This window comes from Acipenser ruthenus, chromosome 11, assembly GCF_902713425.1.
Source record: "Acipenser ruthenus chromosome 11, fAciRut3.2 maternal haplotype, whole genome shotgun sequence".
NCBI classification, from domain to species: Eukaryota; Metazoa; Chordata; class Actinopteri; order Acipenseriformes; family Acipenseridae; genus Acipenser; species Acipenser ruthenus.
This window is the reverse complement of record NC_081199.1, coordinates 12299476-12319126: the sequence shown is the minus strand read 5'-3', so window position 1 is coordinate 12319126 and position 19651 is coordinate 12299476. Positions and strand designations below refer to the sequence as shown.

Here is a 19651-nt window from a genome sequence, read left to right as displayed (position 1 = left end):
ATGTGGATTTATTTGTAAAAGAAAACAAAGCTATTGTAAAGGATCTTTCTTTATTCATTGAAGTAGAGCACATTGTTTCTGGGCGTTTCTACCCCATTGGGGCAACACAAATACAGCGTGGAAGCAAAGAGCACCATTGTTCTATAATGTTAACGCAAATCTATCACTAACAAAGATGATACTAGTCTTGTTATTGTCATACGTTTTTGCCAGTTTAGGGAGACTGACCACAGTCTGGCTGCAATTTCATTTCAATGAAGCACAGGTTTTATAAACATAAAAGGAGGCTGTGTGGTCCAGTGGTTAAAGAAAAGGGCTTGTAACCAGGAGGTCCCCGGTTCAAATCCCACCTCAGCCACTGACTCATTGTGTGACCCTGAGCAAGTCACTTAACCTCCTTGTGCTCCGTCTTTCGGGTGAGACGTAGTTGTAAGTGACTCTGCAGCTGATGCATAGTTCACACACCCTAGTCTCTGTAAGTCGCCTTGGATAAAGGCGTCTGCTAAATAAACAAATAATAATAATAATAAATACCAAATACTGTTCTGAGTTTGTAAAGAATTTAAATCCCCAAACTTTAACCCTTGAATTCCCTAATTAAATGCCAACGCAATACATTTGTGTTCTAATTAAATTAAACAAGTTATTTTTACAAGTGTTTGTCCAAAAACTATTATGTTTAGAATTCCAAACTAGGATATAAAACCATGATCCCATTGGTTGCTATGTGAACAAAAATGCAGTTTGTTTTTAAAATCCTGGTGTTGTTCAGGAATAACATTGGTAATCAAAGGGTTAAAAGGGATGAATTCAAGCTAAGAGCAGACTGTGTTATGAGGCATGTCCGTGCACCACCAAGGTTAAGGCTGAGCGGAGGGTCAGTTATTAAATCTACAAAAGGTGCCTTTCCACCCCCCCCATTGAGTCCAGACAGGTCCCGACCCCTCTCCTTTGCAATGGCGCGTCAGTGAGCAGCTCCCCTTCCCCTCACAGCCTCTTGCGCAGCTTGCCCTTTTTGACAGCACCCCTCCCGAAGCCGGACCTCTTCATCTCATGCAGGCGCGACTGGTTCTTGCCCCGTAGCTTCTGGAGGCCCCCGCTCTGCAGGAACTGCTGTTTCTGCTTCTTCTTGCGCTGCTTCAGAATCTGATCGTGGCTCTTCAGCTCTGGACGGGACTTCTGCACCGGGGCCCGTCTGGGGGGGGTGGGGGCTCCTCTGCCACCCCTCCTCCCTGCCAAACAGAGAGAAACAATACAGCAATGTGCCACAGCAGACGGGCTAGTGCTCTGTCACAATGTAAATACTATGGGAGATATGTCCTTGTAGTGCAGCAGAATTCACTGAAAGAAATACATTACAGAGACTCCCATGCAAGGTTACATGTTTACTTTGCATAACCTGTGTACACGACAGCCCCCGTTTTAATGATCTAAACAGTGGCTGTATTTACATACGCTGCTGTGGCTGGTTTCACAGATCTCCACTTAAGCTACCTCACCACTCTGGGTCTGTAAAAATCATGGTCTGTATTGCATTTAGCCTTTATTTTTTGCATTATAAAACTGTCTGCCTCAAACATGAACATTTGGCAATGCTTCACAATTGCAAACAGTAGGCCCTGGATAAGGGCGTCTGCCAAGAAATAAATAATAATAATAAAAGGAAATGGGAACAGTAAAAAATAACAGTAATAATAATTAGAAGGTACATGCTCTTTAAATAAATGCAGACTAAAGATTATTCTAAAGATTAATATGTAATCAGTCCCACAGATGATAAGCATCCACCACCAGTGCAGAACTGGAAATTCTTCTTTAATAAAAGATGCAGTCTATAAATTGTATTTTCTATAGCAGCAGCAGATGCATATTACTGTACCTCCTCTACCTCCTCTTCCTCCTCCCGCTGTCCTGGCCCGGCTGCCACCTCCCTCTCCTCCTGATTCGTTGTCAGACACTCCGTCCTCCACCTTGTATTTCTTCTTCCACTCCTCGTAGCTGTGGGGTGAATGGTCAAGGAAGTGCATACAAGACAGGCTGATCACAGAAACCTTTAGTAACTAAACTACCATTGTAACCACATGGTGCATTAAAACAAAACGCTAACTCTACACAAGGACAGGCAGCTCTGGTCGTCGAGAGCCAATTCAAACCAAGAGGTCTTTACTCTGGATACGAGGTTCACTATAAACCTCTATAGACACCCCAAGCTTAAACACAAGTGCAATACATGAAGCTTCCAGGTGCACCCACCTAGCTATTGGTCCATCCTTCAGTGGATCCCCACCATAAGCAGACGGGGCAAAGAAGGCAGCAGTGACAATGGAAACTGCTCTACGATTTCAAGAGCCAGAAGTTTCTTTTGTTTTAGAGGGACAAGAATTAAACTGACCAGTTTGTCTTTTTACCTTGTTTGAAAAATGCTTTGAGATTCAGATTTCTTGAGGTTGCAGGCTGTACTGGAACACTGTCGTCCCTAACCATGCTGGATTCAGTAAGCCAACGTATCTTTGCTCTTTAGACGATGGGCTAGGAGAGTTACAAGAAACTCATTACTTTACCTTTGCTGTATCCCCTGCAATATAACGCATACGCCGGGGGATACAACTAAATGAAAGTGACAAAGATTAAGTCTCTGTCCTGCAGCACATGTACAAGACTGTCCAGTGACAGCGCTGGCCAACAGCAGCTCGAGAGGATACAAGTTTTTCTTGAAGGATTTGCTGACAAGCTGCCCGCTCTCTATCCTCACGGTCTTCTTCTTGTCCCCCTTCCCCGTCTCCCTCACAAAGCGCTTCTTCTTGCGGTCCCTGGAGGAGGTTGAAGACAACACAGCCAGTAAACTCACATGCTTAGCAGAGACAGGGGTGCAACATGAATGCCGCTACCTTTACACAGCCTAGTGGACAACTATTGCTACTAAACATATAACTAAACTTAGATTGTGTAATTCAAATAGTCATAATGCAGCGCTCCATTTTATTTATTTTTTTAAAATCAGTGTCTTCAGGCTGCTGAACCGAGTCACACAGCGGTTCTTACCATTTCATCATGTGCTTGTGCTGGTTCATCTTGTCCCCTTCGTCCCCCATGAGGTCCAGGACTGCCCCCGATGCCTGCTGCTCGAATGTGCTGCCTTCTCCTTGCATACTGAGCCTGGGGAGAAGAGAGAGAGGGAGGCAGGGTTAGAGTACATTCCTAACCTCAACACTAAACTGCATCGCATCCTTTTTAATTTAGGGCTATTTGAGTACCGATACACTTAATTATGTATTTACCCACACAAACCAGATCGTCTCTTGCTTTTAAATTTCTGGTTCGATTTTTTTCGTCACTAAATCTAAATCTATCTAGTTATTTTAAAATCTGATTGTTAATTGCCTTTTCCCATTTACAGCTTGGAGTAAACCGTGTACTGTGCCTGTGATACAGTATATGTACCAGGTTGGGGTTCCAGGGCCACACCAGGGTGTGAAAGCATGTTTCCAGATCTCTTACCCTCTCTCTGAGTCGAAGTCCTTGGGTCGGTACGGGATGTAAAACTCTTCATCGCGCCCTGCCTCCTTGGCTCTCTTGTTGGGAGCGTCCGTTTCACTCTGTGGCTTCTTCCTCTTGCCACCAAGCACTTCTGAAAACACATTCTGCAGCAAAAAAAACAACAATATTTAATAGTGAAGGCAGTAGTCCTATTCGCTGGACAGCAGCAGCAATCAACAGTGCTGGAGTTTAGAAGGTGTGGGTCAGGACAGCAGCAATGAAGAGGCTATTCTGTAGTGCCGATATAGTACACAGCACTGTCTTGTAATGCAAGGTCGATAGAGCTTAGGTTTGCTCAGGTTTCTAAAGGCGATTTTAGTTCCTGTATGCCAACAATGTACAAGATAACCCTTTCTATATTAAGCTATCCTGGAAGAAACAGACTTTCCTTGATCACAGTAATGTTAGGGAAGAATGCACTTCTAAAACTTTTTTTTTTTTTTTTAAACCCTGGCCCTGGTCATACAGCCGTACTCTTCAATGCTGTGGCTGTGGTTTCTGAAGGGTACCTGGATGCTCTCCTCGTCTGACTCTGCCCGCGGCAGGCTGGCAGCAGACTGGCCCAGCAGGCTCTCTGCTGCCTTGTCCTTGCGGGATTTCTGGAACTTGTCGACCAGCCGCACGTCTCGACTCCTCTTTGCTCGCATCACCTCACCCGCTGTGGTCTTATTGGTCGCATTGATCTCGAAAATCGTCTGTTCAAAGATGGAGAAACAGTTACACAATAAAATAATAAAACAGAAGGAAAACACTACTCTACGTAATAAAATAATATACAAGGAAAACGCTCTACGCAATAAAATAATAAACAAGGAAAACACTGCTCTACAGAATAAAATAATAAACAAGGAAAACACTGCTCTACAGAATAAAATAATAAACAAGGAAAACACTGCTCTACACAATAAAATAATAAACAAGGAAAACGCTGCTCTACAGAATAAAATAATAAACAAGGAAAACACTACACAATAAAATAATAAACAAGGAAAACACTGCTCTACAGAATAAAATAATAAACAAGGAAAACGCTGCTCTACAGAATAAAATAATAAACAAGGAAAACACTGCTCTACACAATAAAATAATAAACAAGGAAAACGCTGCTCTACAGAATAAAATAATAAACAAGGAAAACACTACACAATAAAATAATAAACAAGGAAAACACTGCTCTACAGAATAAAATAATAAACAAGGAAAACACTGCTCTACACAATAAAATAATAAACAAGGAAAACGCTGCTCTACAGAATAAAATAATAAACAAGGAAAACACTACACAATAAAATAATAAACAAGGAAAACACTGCTCTACAGAATAAAATAATAAACAAGGAAAACACTGCTCTAAACAATAAAATAATAAACAAGGAAAACACTGCTCTAAACAATAAAATAATAAACAAGGAAAACACTGCTCTACAGAATAAAATAATAAACAAGGAAAACACTGCTCTACAGAATAAAATAATAAACAAGGAAAACACTGCTCTAAACAATAAAATAATAAACAAGGAAAACGCTGCTCTACACAATAAAATAATAAACAAGGAAAACACTGCTCTACACAATAAAATAATAAACAAGGAAAACGCTGCTCTACACAATAAAATAATAAACAAGGAAAACGCTGCTCTACACAATAAAATAATAAACAAGGAAAACACTGCTCTACAGAATAAAATAATAAACAAGGAAAACACTGCTCTACACAATAAAATAATAAACAAGGAAAACACTGCTCTACACAATAAAATAATAAACAAGGAAAACGCTGCTCTACACAATAAAATAATAAACAAGGAAAACACTGCTCTAAACAATAAAATAATAAACAAGGAAAACGCTGCTCTACACAATAAAATAATTAACAAGGAAAACACTGCTCTACACAATAAAATAATAAACAAGGAAAACACTGCTCTACAGAATAAAATAATAAACAAGGAAAACGCTGCTCTACACAATAAAATAATAAACAAGGAAAACGCTGCTCTACACAATAAAATAATAAACAAGGAAAACACTGCTCTACACAATAAAATAATAAACAAGGAAAACACTGCTCTACACAATAAAATAATAAACAAGGAAAACACTGCTCTACAGAATAAAATAATAAACAAGGAAAACACTGCTCTACAGAATAAAATAATAAACAAGGAAAACACTGCTCTACACAATAAAATAATAAACAAGGAAAACGCTGCTCTACACAATAAAATAATAAACAAGGAAAACACTGCTCTACACAATAAAATAATAAACAAGGAAAACACTGCTCTAAACAATAAAATAATAAACAAGGAAAACACTGCTCTACACAATAAAATAATAAACAAGGAAAACACTGCTCTACAGAATAAAATAATAAACAAGGAAAACACTGCTCTACAGAATAAAATAATAAACAAGGAAAACGCTGCTCAAAACAGAACAGTGGAAGCTCCTTGCACTGTGATGGTCGGTGTATATCATTTTAAAGGCATTCAATGCTAAAGCATTTTCAATTTTAAAAAGTCGTAGTAAAATAGTGGCATTTCAGTGGCATATTCCTTGGTAATAACCTCTATTGACTGGGGAATCCAATTATTACCTCGAAGCACGCCACAGTAATGCACATGAGAACCTGTGGAACTTACTGCTCTGGATTTATATTGCTTGATGCTGTCAACCACCTTCAGTCTCTCCAACTCCACATTTTCTAGCACAGAACCTGAAAAAAAAAAAAAAAGAACCTTAAGAAAATGCACACAACACACCCAGGCTGTTCAACAGTGCCCTCTAGTGGCACAGTGACCTACTTCTGTCTCCTAGGTATGAAAGGTAAGAAAGTTCTAGGTATGAAAGTTTACTAATGTTTTGCTTGCTTTTGTTTTATGCACGTTTCAACTTCCCTTGGATATATTGTTTCTGTTTGGCCGTTTGGGTGTTCGGGTTATATAATTTTAATGTTCAATCATCCCTTTCTTTAGCTGGTATGCACGCACCTACAAATAAATTGCCTTGTGTAATTTTAAGGTAATTAATAATATACTATATCAAAGTGCTATTTAAAATAAAACTTGAAACAAATGATTCTACATTGTGATTTAGCAGTGCTTGTATTTCTTGTCAAACTGGTCGCGTTTTTGCAGAGCTCGGCACGTGACTCTACTCTGCACAGAACGCTCTCTTCTCTGAGAAGAGCAGTTTCTTCAGGGGATAATTTTTGGTACACCAGGTAAAAAGCACAGTTTTTAAAGATAAACAAAGCTTGCAATAAGAATACTGGAATGGCTGGATGCTCTGGAGTTAGGCAATTATTTTAATGTTCAAAACGGCCAAAAGAAACTAAACAATACATCTGAGAAAAGTTGAATCATGCTCAAAACAAAAGGCAAGCAAAACATTAGTAACTTTCATGCCTGTCAATATCAAGTTAAACACAAAAGAAACACAGAGAACAAACACTCGACAGCTTCTCAATGTTAGTTTAATTTCGATAGGAACAGTGAAAGAGACTGACCGAGGAGGGGGTGGACTGCAAGACTGGAGAAGTCAGTCTCCTTAACTCTCTTGACTGACTCAGGCGAGGGGTTGGGCCGGGACTTGAGGTACTGCATGTAGGCGTTGTCAGAGATGCGGCGCATGTTCTGCAGGTCCAGCGAGTTCTCATGAGCCGTTACCAGCATAGCCTCCTCGTCGTCCAGGATACTCTGCGGAACTCGCCCACACACGCCGTCCTCATCTACACACGGAGAGGGAGAAGCATGCGACGTGTCAGTGGAGCCCCCATCACACTGTCCTCATCTACACAGGGCAAGAGGGGGGGCATGAGACGGGTTCCACTGACACACAGCACGCTGTCATCTACACACAGGGAGAGAGGGGGAGCATGAGACGGGGGCTCCACTGACACACAGCATGCTGTCATCTACACACAGGGAGAGAGGGGGAGCATGAGACGGGCTCCACTGACACACAGCACGCTGTCATCTACACACAGGGAGAGAGGGGGAGCATGAGACGGGGGCTCCACTGACACACAGCACGCTGTCATCTACACACAGGGAGAGAGGGGGAGCATGAGACGGGGGCTCCACTGACACACAGCACGCTGTCATCTACACACAGGGAGAGAGGGGGAGCATGAGACGGGGGCTCCACTGACACACAGCACGCTGTCATCTACACACAGGGAGAGAGGGGGAGCATGAGATGGGGGCTCCACTGACACACAGCACGCTGTCATCTACACACAGGGAGAGAGGGGGAGCATGAGACAGGCTCCACTGACACACAGCACGCTGTCATCTACACACAGGGAGAGAGGGGGAGCATGAGACAGGCTCCACTGACACACAGCACGCTGTCATCTACACACAGGGAGAGAGGGGGAGCATGAGATGGGGGCTCCACTGACACACAGCGTATGAGCGATACAGCTGCCTAAACTGGAGCTAGGATTATACAGTGCCCTTGTTGTTTCTCCTTTTAACTTGTACCTGAAATATCCAAGGCAGTGAGCGACAATTTACAATTCTACAATTTACTGAGCGAGCACTGTAAATTGATTACTGAGATAACGACAATAATTTGATTTATATCAATTTATATGTTTGATTGTTTCTGGAAATTATGTCATACTTTGTAAGTGAAATTCAAGCTGCACACTTGTTTGTATTCAAAAACAAAAAATAGCATCAACTCACAACACAAAATGTGATTATCTAAAATAAAAGTACATTAAGTGCAACCGGGATTGTGCGTGTTGCCAGAGGAGGTAGGATAAATGTAGATCTTGCTGTACGAGTCATACCTGGCTGGCTGTGCCTGGGCCCTGCAAGCTGCAGGGGGCGTCCTAGGAAGAGGTGCAGGTCAAACACGAAGGCGATCTCATCTGGAGCCACCAGGCTGTACGCTGTACCACTCCTCCCTGCTCTCGCCACACGACCTACACACACACCACACATACACACACAGACGCAAAGGGACTGGTTAGATGAGAACAGTGTGCTTTAAACACACTGAGCATCTTACCAGGTTTACCACAATGAGCCCTCTTCACACTATTTATTTAAGCAAAGAGTTTCATGAATACCAGGTTGTATTTTCATAGACTCTGGAGACAAGTTAAAACCTGTCCTTAGTACAGAGATTACATTTAAAACATTTGGTTTCACAGACCCCGATTAGCACTAATGTTGGATTGCCTTATCCCTAGTATCCTCATCACAGTGTATCCAGATCAAACAGCTCAGATTTGAATTAATGACTATTGTGTCCACAGAAAACAAGACACTGAGTGAGCATGCTCGGTTTACACTAGAATACTTCAAAGAGAAATTCTCTCTTCTGCCTAATGCTCCCGACTAAAAGCTGAGAAATGTACTTCCAGTTGATTAATGAAGTGTTAACAAGCATATCAAAACAATTCAGATTATTTTTAAATATATTTCCGCAGGGACACTGGATACAGCATTGGTAAAGTATTTTATAAAAACAGCAGGGGGGGTAAGGATTCACAATGCAAACTACAAGAAGTGAGAATTCTCTATGAACAGATCTGAATGCAAACAGGAAACTCTCCTCACCGACTCTGTGCAGGAAGAGCTTGGCCTTGGAGGGGAAGTTGTAGTTGATGACGTTGTCCAGCATGGGGATATCTATCCCGCGAGCTGCCACGTCCGTCACGATCATCACCATCGCCTTCCTGTGCACAAACTTCCCAATGTTGATCTTCCTGGCCGTCTGGTCCAGCGCGCTGTAGATGTACGCACAGTCCATCCCCTCCAACATCAACAACTGCAACAAACCAGAGGCTCACTCAGCAAACCCAGTGCAACTGCATTCACACAAACCCAGAGACTCACCCAGCAAACCCAGCAGAACTGCATTCACACAAACCCAGAGACTCACCCAGCGGAACTGCATTCACACAAATCCAGAGACTCACCCAGCAAACCCAGCTGGGTGTATGATACAAGCTGATTTTCACCCACTCATTGTCACATGTGGGTAGCTGCCCTAACCTCTGCTGGTGTGGATATCAGCTTGTATCGCACAGCATCCTACACGGTATTCCATATACAACCTCTTGTGTTTTGTTGCTTCCCTGATTCTTGGTAGAACATGGATGGATCAATCCACAGCAGCAATTAGCGGAATTTAAAGCAAGCATCATACAAATGATATGGTCTTATTGGTCATTTTGCGTATGGGACAGACTTTTCCCCTGGAACAGGACTGGCTCTGGAGACTCTCCCGTTTCCTCATTTTATACAGGCTTGTGATACAGAGCAGTGCCAGTGCCAGTGCCAGCCCCACCCTGCTGGTCAGCCTCACCTCCTTCAGGTACTCCACATGGTGCCTGGTAGCTACGAACACCACTGTCTGCTCCTGTGGCTTTATCACGTTCCTCAGCAAGTGCAGCAGCAGAGCCGGCTTATCATCCACCCGCAGATGGAAAAACGCAAGCTGGAGAGAAAACACAGTGCATCCAGAAACAATAAGCACAGTGCACCCACAAACAGAACACAGAGTGCACCCACAAACAGAACACAGAGTGCACCCACAAACAAAACACAGAGTGCACCCACAAACAAAACACAGAGTGCACCCACAAACAGAACACAGAGTGCACCCACAAACAGAACACAGAGTGCACCCACAAACAGAACACAGAGTGCACCCACAAACAGAACACAGAGTGCACCCACAAACAAAACACAGAGTGCACCCACAAACAGAACACAGAGTGCACCCACAAACAGAACACAGAGTGCACCCACAAACAGAACACAGAGTGCACCCACAAACAGAACACAGAGTGCACCCACAAACAGAACACAGAGTGCACCCACAAACAGAACACAGAGTGCACCCACAAACAGAACACAGGGTGCACCCACAAACAAAACACACGGTGCACCCACAAACAGAACACACGGTGCACCCACAAACAGAACACACGGTGCACCCACAAACAGAACACACGGTGCACCCACAAACAGAACACACGGTGCACCCACAAACAAAACACACGGTGCACCCACAAACAAAACACAGGGTGCACCCACAAACAAAACACAGGGTGCACCCACAAACAAAACACAGAGTGCACCCACAAACAAAACACAGAGTGCACCCACAAACAAAACACAGAGTGCACCCACAAACAAAACACAGAGTGCACCCACAAACAGAACACAGAGTGCACCCACAAACAGAACACAGAGTGCACCCACAAACAGAACACAGAGTGCACCCACAAACAGAACACAGAGTGCACCCACAAACAGAACACAGAGTGCACCCACAAACAGAACAGAGTGCACCCACAAACAAAACACACGGTGCACCCACAAACAGAACACACGGTGCACCCACAAACAGAACACACGGTGCACCCACAAACAGAACACACGGTGCACCCACAAACAGAACACACGGTGCACCCACAAACAGAACACACGGTGCACCCACAAACAGAACACACGGTGCACCCACAAACAAAACACAGAGTGCACCCACAAACAAAACAGAGTGCACCCACAAACAAAACACAGAGTGCACCCACAAACAAAACACAGAGTGCACCCACAAACAAAACACAGAGTGCACCCACAAACAGAACACAGAGTGCACCCACAAACAGAACACAGAGTGCACCCACAAACAGAACACAGAGTGCACCCACAAACAGAACACAGAGTGCACCCACAAACAGAACACAGAGTGCACCCACAAACAGAACACAGAGTGCACCCACAAACAGAACACAGAGTGCACCCACAAACAGAACACAGAGTGCACCCACAAACAGAACACAGAGTGCACCCACAAACAGAACACAGAGTGCACCCACAAACAGAACACAGAGTGCACCCACAAACAGAACACAGAGTGCACCCACAAACAGAACACAGAGTGCACCCACAAACAGAACACAGAGTGCACCGGGAGAGAAAACACGGACAAACATGTCTACTATATGTGCAAAAAAAAAAAAAAAACAGACTGTCAGAAAATCACTGGCTACGGAGAGGGTTAAGATTGTTCTTAAACTATTTTACAAGCAAATTGTAATAGTGTGCCACATAAGACATCAAAATATGAAAAGCAAAAGGAAATTAAATCCATCCCCATCAACTCCAGTATCATATCAGTTTTTATTTTATTAGTGGTTGTATCAAATGTAAATCGGTCTAAAATAAGGTTTTTTAATTGTGTGCTATGAGTTACGACACCTACCTTCAGCTGGTCGTTCAGTTTGGTGTCCACATCCAGTCGAATTAAAACTGGCTCTGTTAAACCTGGGAGAGGAGAGGACCACAGAATAGATACAGTTCATGAAACTAGGGAAAGGTTTAACAGGAGAGTTGCATGGATATCACACTTCATTGAAAACGATCACAGACACAGCATTGTGCAGTATGATGAGGTCCCTGTTCCTGTACCTGCGCGGGCGAACTCAACCAGCAGCTTGGGCAGAGTGGCGGAGAACAGCACGGTCTGACGGTTCTCTGGCAGTCGCTGGATAACGCCCTGCAGCTGCTCTGCGAAGCCCATCTCAAACAGCCTGCAGAGACACAGCACACACTGACAAGCACATCCCACTTCTGTTTCAATCTGCAGTAAGACAGACCTGTCATCACCAGCCTGTGCTCTGAAGGGAAATTGCAGGATCATGCTTTTCAACCTGCATCGAGAATCACTTCCTAACCATTCAAATTGTATCCCTTCTCTCAGTCCGTAAACCACATTTTATAACAATACATTATGACTTTTTGTAATTGTAGGTTTATGTATTTTATCAATTCTCTCTGAGTAACTTAATACCAGTTTTACTAAATTTGAAATCAAGAAAATATTTGCAGTAATCTTTTAGTGCCAAGACCACTGACCATTTTCCTTCGCCTCTGGTCATATAGATCAATGTCATTTTCATTTTTAACAGTATTTATAGAAGTGCTTTGGGACACTGCTTCTAGAGAAAAGGAATAGCTGCAATGGACAAGAAAGTGAAGCCCAATTACCAGTCAGCTTCATCAAACACCACCAACAACTCCAACCTTACCTGTCAGCTTCATCAAACACCACATACTCCACACTGTGCAGCTTCAGGTTCATCTCAACGACCACGTGCATCAGACGACCCGGCGTGCCAATGATTCTAGAACGAAGAGGAGGGAGAGAGAGACCAGTCAAAATGAGACGCTACAGGACACTGTGAAGCAAGAAAACAACATGAGACACTGCAGGACACGGTGAAGCAAGAAAACAACAACATGAGACACTGCAGGACACGGTGAAGCAAGAAAACAACAACATGAGACACTGCAGGACACGGTCAAGCAAGAAAACAACAACATGAGACACTGCAGGACACTGTGAATCAAGAAAACAACATGAGACACTGCAGGACACGGTCAAGCAAGAAAACAACAACAACATGAGACACTGCAGGACACTGTGAAGCAAGAAAACAACAACATGAGACACTGCAGGACACTGTCAAGCATGAAAATAACAACATGAGACACTGCAGGACACGGTCAAGCAAGAGAACAACAACATGAGACACTGCAGGACACGGTCAAGCAAGAGAACAACAACATGAGACACTGCAGGACACTGTGAAGCAAGAAAACAACAACAACAACAACATGAGACACTGCAGGACACTGTGAAGCAAGAAAACAACAACATGAGACACTGCAGGACACTGTGAATCAAGAAAACAACATGAGACACTGCAGGACACGGTCAAGCAAGAAAACAACAACAACATGAGACACTGCAGGACACTGTGAAGCAAGAAAACAACAACATGAGACACTGCAGGACACTGTCAAGCATGAAAATAACAACATGAGACACTGCAGGACACGGTCAAGCAAGAGAACAACAACATGAGACACTGCAGGACACGGTCAAGCAAGAGAACAACAACATGAGACACTGCAGGACACTGTGAAGCAAGAAAACAACAACAACAACAACATGAGACACTGCAGGACACTGTGAAGCAAGAAAACAACAACATGAGACACTGCAGGACACTGTCAAGCAAGAGAACAACAACAACAACATGAGACACTGCAGGACACTGTCAAGCATGAAAATAACAACATGAGACACTGCAGGACACGGTCAAGCAAGAGAACAACAACATGAGACACTGCAGGACACTGTGAAGCAAGAAAACAACAACAACAACAACATGAGACACTGCAGGACACTGTGAAGCAAGAAAACAACAACATGAGACACTGCAGGACACTGTCAAGCAAGAGAACAACAACAACAACATGAGACACTGCAGGACACTGTCAAGCATGAAAATAACAACATGAGACACTGCAGGACACGGTCAAGCAAGAGAACAACAACATGAGACACTGCAGGACACTGTGAAGCAAGAAAACAACAACATGAGACACTGCAGGACACTGTGAAGCAAGAAAACAACAACAACAACATGAGACACTGCAGGACACTGTGAAGCAAGAAAACAATAACTGTATTTAAAAATAATGTGATATCTTGTAACAATTGTAAGTCGCACTGGATAAGGGTGTCTGCTATGAAATAAATAGTAATAATAATAATAATAATAATAATAATAATAACTTGTGAACGAGTAGCCTCTGAAAACCCCAGTAACTAAGCAAAGCAAAAGATGAGGAATCCAATACCAGTAGAAACACATGTAGGAAGGTGGGGTAACAGGTATAAAACAGCAGAACAATCTGATAGGCAGACAGATACAGACACAGGTAAAACAGCAAGGAGAGATGAATATATAAAAAACAAGCAAGTTACACACAGCAATAAGATATTACACTCACATATCAGGGTTCTCGTGCAAGGCAGCAAACTGGTCATCCATTCTGAGAACAGAAACAAATACAGATTACACTGTGCACAGAACAAGGCCAAACAGCATCCGAGGAACGGGATCACAGATTACACTGTGCACAGAACAAGGTCAAACAGAATCCGAGGAACAGGATCAGAGATTACACTGTGCACAGAACAAGGTCAAACAGCATCCGAGGAACGGGATCACAGATTACACTGTGCACAGAACAAGGTCAAACAGCATCCAAGGAACAGGATCAGAGATTACACTGTGCACAGAACAAGGTCAAACAGAATCCGAGGAACAGGATCACAGATTACACTGTGCACAGAACAAGGTCAAACAGCATCCGAGGAACAGGATCAGAGATTACACTGTGCACAGAACAAGGTCAAACAGCATCCGAGGAACGGAATGCACTCAGTGTTGTACTTTACTCTGTTTATATTGCCATAAGTGCCACATGTGCTTTGCTCAACAAAATACTAAAAATATTACTACAAATCACATACATGTAAAAACCTTATGTGAATGTGTTGAGCCCAGGAAGGCAGAAGATCCCATACAAATCAGAAACCTCTCCTACCTGTCTCCTCCAAGAATCAGTGCAGTCTTGAAGCCACAAAACTTGCCAAGCTGAAATAAAAATAAATGTGTTAAACAGTGTAACAAGCAATTGGTGTGCTGTTTATTAACACTCAGGAAATGCCAAATTAGAGCCATGAGTATCATGAAAAAGCTCCTGAAAAAAGTATACTTTTGACACAGATGGACAGCAAGATTCTGCCAACTCTGGAAACTCACAATAGCCCTGCACCCAGTCCAGGGTTTCACAACTGCCCTTGTTTCGGTGCAGTATATTATAGAAATGACCAGGTGTCTTGTGTTTCAATCAGACCCCTGGTAAATCTGCTCTGAACTGATCGCACTTCTTATCACAGCATGACTAAGTCACACCTGAGTCTGTAGGTGTACCAACAGATGTTCATGAAGATAGAAGGGGGGTGTGATGGAGTATACTGGTCATCCAGGAACTTAAGGGCTTTAGGACCCTGGGGGACATGATGGTTGGAAGGGAAATTCTGGCTTCAGGTTGAGGGCAGGTGGAAGGTTTGGCAGAGCTGGTTAAATAGATTCAGGTCTGGGTGTTAGCTCTGCCAATCATCTCTGCCATGTCCTAAACCAACTAATTCAGTAAGAGGAGGCGACAGACCATGGGGGGGAGGGACCCAGGGAATGCAAGCAACTGTGCTGTGCTGTTTTGCATTGTGTTATCAGAACCGGAGGTCATTTAAAAAGGTCTAAATATCTGATGGGGGTAAAAGGTCTTAGCCTTCCCCCAGTTCGTATAGGACAGAGTTAAGGAGAACTTACCTCCTTATAAGTTTAGGTTATTTCTCCCAGAGGCAGAGAGGTTTTTGTTTTGTTCCTGAAAGGGCCAGGCACCTAATGTAAAGTTTTCTTTTGAATAAACTTGCACAGCCAGCCCTTGAACTCTTGACTCAGTGTTTATGTGTCTTGTTTTCCACTAACAAGTCTTTACCCTGAAAACAGTGACATGTGACCTGACCTACAAGGCACAATATCACAGCGTGGGGAAGAACTTGCTTAACATCAAACTTGTGGTTCCTGATCATTTACTTAATTGAACACCAGGACTGGGTGGAGGGCTGGTGTGTGTTTCAAGCCCTGTGAAAGAACATGTTTTGCGAGTTTGATGACGGTTGCTGTGGTGGTTACCTCCTTGGTGAACTTCATGGTCTGCAGTGCCAGCTCGCGGGTGGGTGACAGGATGAGAGCGCGGGCCCCTGTTTGGGCGCTGGGAGCTTTCAGTCGTTCGAACATGGGGATGAGGAATGCAGCTGTCTTCCCACTTCCTGTGCGGGCCATCGCCACCACGTCCTTACCATCTAGGATCAGCGGGATGGTCTGGGGGAGCCGGGATTGGGAAGAGTTTAGAAACAGGGTCAGAGGTCGTGCCGGGACAAATATTTCAATATTAGAACAAACAATGCCTGTTGTGTGCAAAATGACCATGTTTATTTGTTTATATAATACAATTTATAAATAATGGGTCATATGATGGGGTAGCAGGTTTACTCTACTCCTGAGAGATGTTTTACTGCTATACAGTATGAAGTAAAACAAACAAAATAATATTTGTTTAAATTTTGAATGAATAGTCAAACATGAATTTGTCCCAGCACTTTTTACTGGAGGTGCAACTAAAGTCACGATGCACTAGATATGATGATGTGCCGGTAACCATGTGACTTGCACAGCAACAATAGGCCACGTTACATAAGTGTTTGCTTTTTGTGTTTACATGTAAAGACTCTAATTTCCCTTTGGAATGCCTACTTTTCCCCGAACGCTTTGCAAATGAAGCAGATGGGAAAGGGGGTCAGATTTAAATTAGCCATGCTGACGGCCCACTTAGATTCTCGTGCTGTTAACCGTGAAAGTGCCCAAAACACTGTTTACATGAGCAGAGAACAGTTTCACGAGAAATAATCCACGTGTCATCGCGTTTGACTGATTTGCTGATGGACCGTGCCTGCTTTTTTAATACTTTGTTTTAGTGTTGTCACCCACACTGCTTTTCACACATCATCTGAACCACCTGAATTCACAAGCCCACGATTTTTACTAATAGTTTTAAACAGAAACTTGGTAAATACAATCTGTATGATACTTTACAAACACATTTAGATTCATGGATGATTATCATTATGCAAAGTTCTAAGGAAGATGGAGAAAAAGGTGGGGTTATCTGCAACATCAATCTGATAAGGGAAATACTGCAAACAAAAAATTAACTTCCCTGCTCCCATCTTTGGACCACGGTATCTTACGTATTCCCATGTGACTTTTATAGCAGCTTCAAGAAAGGAGCTAATTAACATTTCCACGAGAAACTCGTGTTTCCATGTTTAAGTGGGGGTTGACCTCACAAGCTTTTCCTGGAATCTCAAAAGAAATGGAGACTTTCACAGTAAAATACTGAGACCGTTTTTTGGGACACTTTCCTGAGCTTTCCCGTCCAAGTTTCACGTGTATTGTCAATTCACATGAAATAATCACACATGTAAACTGGCCTAATGAGTGTGATGGTCTTCTTTGTATGATGCACAGCAAAGTGATTGATGGACTGATTCATGAGATCAACGAAATATAATTCAAGAACCATTTGGTGGACTAAACAGCTGTATGCTTTTGATACTGCCCAGCTATAATGATTCGTTTTCCCCTAATACTTACCCTCCTCTGAATTGGTGTTGGAACTTTATATCCCTTCTTCATCACCCCTTTGTAAACCGGATAACCCAACCCTGCAAAGAGAGAACAGAAAGGGCAATCAACAACACAACAGACTTTCCAAAGAAGCACGTAGTCAGAGATCTGAACTCCAGTTTTTCAATGATAAGTTTCGCCTGGCTTGGAGTCGACCATTGCTTGACACCCTTGCCAATCTCAATTCTCAACTAAATATGAACTGTTAGAAAGATGTAATAACAGAAGCTGCATGAGCCTTGAATTTGAGCATGGCATCATGAACTGGACATGTTCTGGACCTATGGAGGCTATGTAGTCCAGTGGTTAAAGAAAAGGGCTTGTAACCAGGAGGTCCCCGGTTCAAATCCCACCTCAGCCACCGACTCATTGTGTTGCCCTGAGCAAGTCACTTAACCTCGTGCTCCGTCTTTCGGGTGAAACGTAATTGTAAGTGACTCTGGAGCTGATGCATAGTTCACACACCCTAGTCTCTGTAAGTCGCCTTGGATAAAGGCGTCTGCTAAATAAACAAGTAATAATAATAATGTTGCCAACATATCATTCATTTGACAATTAATGAATGTGTTGGTTTAAACTGCACAGTTTATTTTACAATTGACACCTTGACAATTCAAATTGTTTTAGATTACGACAGTCCTGGCCACCTCATCCAGTTATTAATCCAGTAAGAGTGCTGTTCTTACCCATGGACTGGAAGCCTCCTGACTTCTTCTTCTTCTTGTTCTGTGCCCGAACGAGCTCCCTAGTGTCTGGCTCCACGTCCGACAGGCAGTCTGCTGTGGGGAAGCCAGGGACCGTCCTGCCAGCCTGCAGGGACAGCACAGCACGCTCCTTAGTGATCATTGCCAACTGCGGCCATGCAAAGCAAGTAGATGAGTTCTGAAACCAATCTTACAACAACAGGTCCATTCTCTTCAGAAAGACGAACCAGAAGGGCTGGTCTGATCTGGATATCAATTGTGTAGACTGAACCTGATTCCTATTAACTTCCAAGGAACACAGAAGCTGCAGTGCAGAGACCAGGTTAATGCTGTCTACAAGGTAATAGATGCAGATACCACACTATAGTATTCTAGTGTTTGACTCTATTAGGTTTGGGGTATATAGGTTACATTTATTAAAACTATATGTTATGTTGTATTGGCAACTGTGAATATAGATGGTGTTATAATTATTATTAACTGGACATTTTTCAGATGGTTATTGTAAAAGTCACCATCACACAGATAAACAATATCCCTGCTCCTGATTTCATACAATAAGCGTGATCTGAAACCAACAGGCAGTGCTATTAAACCAGATGAAAGCGGCAATGAGACAAGCAATTCTACAAGGTGTTCAGTGAATCAGTGTCGTTGGTTTGCAGGATTTTTTCTGACACCTGTAGGCCAAGTCTCAGAGCGCTGGTTACTAGCTAAAAAAAAAAACTGTACTGTCTGTAATTAACACAATATAAATCATTTTAATTAAGTTAAAAAAAAAAACCTACAGTACAGTAAATGCCATGTTGTAATCTTAGCTGATTCACCAAACATTACTAATAAATATTATAATCGTGTCAGTTTCTCGATCACAGGGGTCTGTCGGGTTTTTTGTCAGATCTCATGACAGGTACCTTTCTGGAATCGTCTTCATCGCTGACCTCAGCCGCCAACTCGAACTCCCCACCGTCCGAATCCACATCCAGGTCCCGTTTCGGATGCCGTCTCTTTTTAGTAAACCTCTTCTTCCTTTGAGCCATTTTACCCCGATTTATTCTGAGCCGTGTAAGGGAGCGAGGCTATCAATTCACCAGGCGCAGAAAAAATTAAATATTTCGACAAAAACGCGCTATAATATTTCTATTTACTAACTTCTGAGTTTACACATACAACACATGCAGGACGCAGCCATGTTAGAACACACGTGGGCAAGACACTTTTTTCAGCGTGTACTATTGCTAGACGAATACACTACATGAAGAGG

At 42.9% G+C, this 19651-nt stretch overlaps 1 protein-coding gene across 4 annotated transcripts; it reads right to left on the bottom strand.

Annotated features, from left to right (window-relative positions):
* Window positions 1-33: 33 nt before the first annotated feature.
* On the bottom strand, window positions 34-19610 carry LOC131739419 (ATP-dependent RNA helicase DDX54-like). 4 transcript variants are annotated; one of them, XM_059033370.1, is made up of 20 exons: window positions 19302-19610; window positions 18370-18535; window positions 17651-17721; window positions 16130-16318; window positions 14976-15025; window positions 14376-14417; window positions 12602-12697; window positions 11982-12103; window positions 11776-11837; window positions 9868-9999; window positions 9117-9327; window positions 8342-8476; window positions 7049-7270; window positions 6183-6256; window positions 4047-4232; window positions 3499-3641; window positions 3043-3156; window positions 2703-2810; window positions 1880-1998; window positions 34-1232 (listed from the first exon to the last, which is right to left on the bottom strand). In XM_059033370.1, exons 1-20 carry the CDS (start codon window positions 19425-19427, stop codon window positions 988-990), a joined length of 2613 nt encoding a protein of 870 aa, XP_058889353.1. In that variant the 5' UTR covers window positions 19428-19610; the 3' UTR covers window positions 34-987. The 4 variants fall into 4 exon arrangements, with proteins under 4 accessions (XP_058889353.1, XP_058889354.1, XP_058889355.1 ...); XM_059033371.1 differs by having other exon boundaries at window positions 1889-1998; XM_059033372.1 differs by having other exon boundaries at window positions 18370-18493.
* Window positions 19611-19651: the final 41 nt, after the last annotated feature.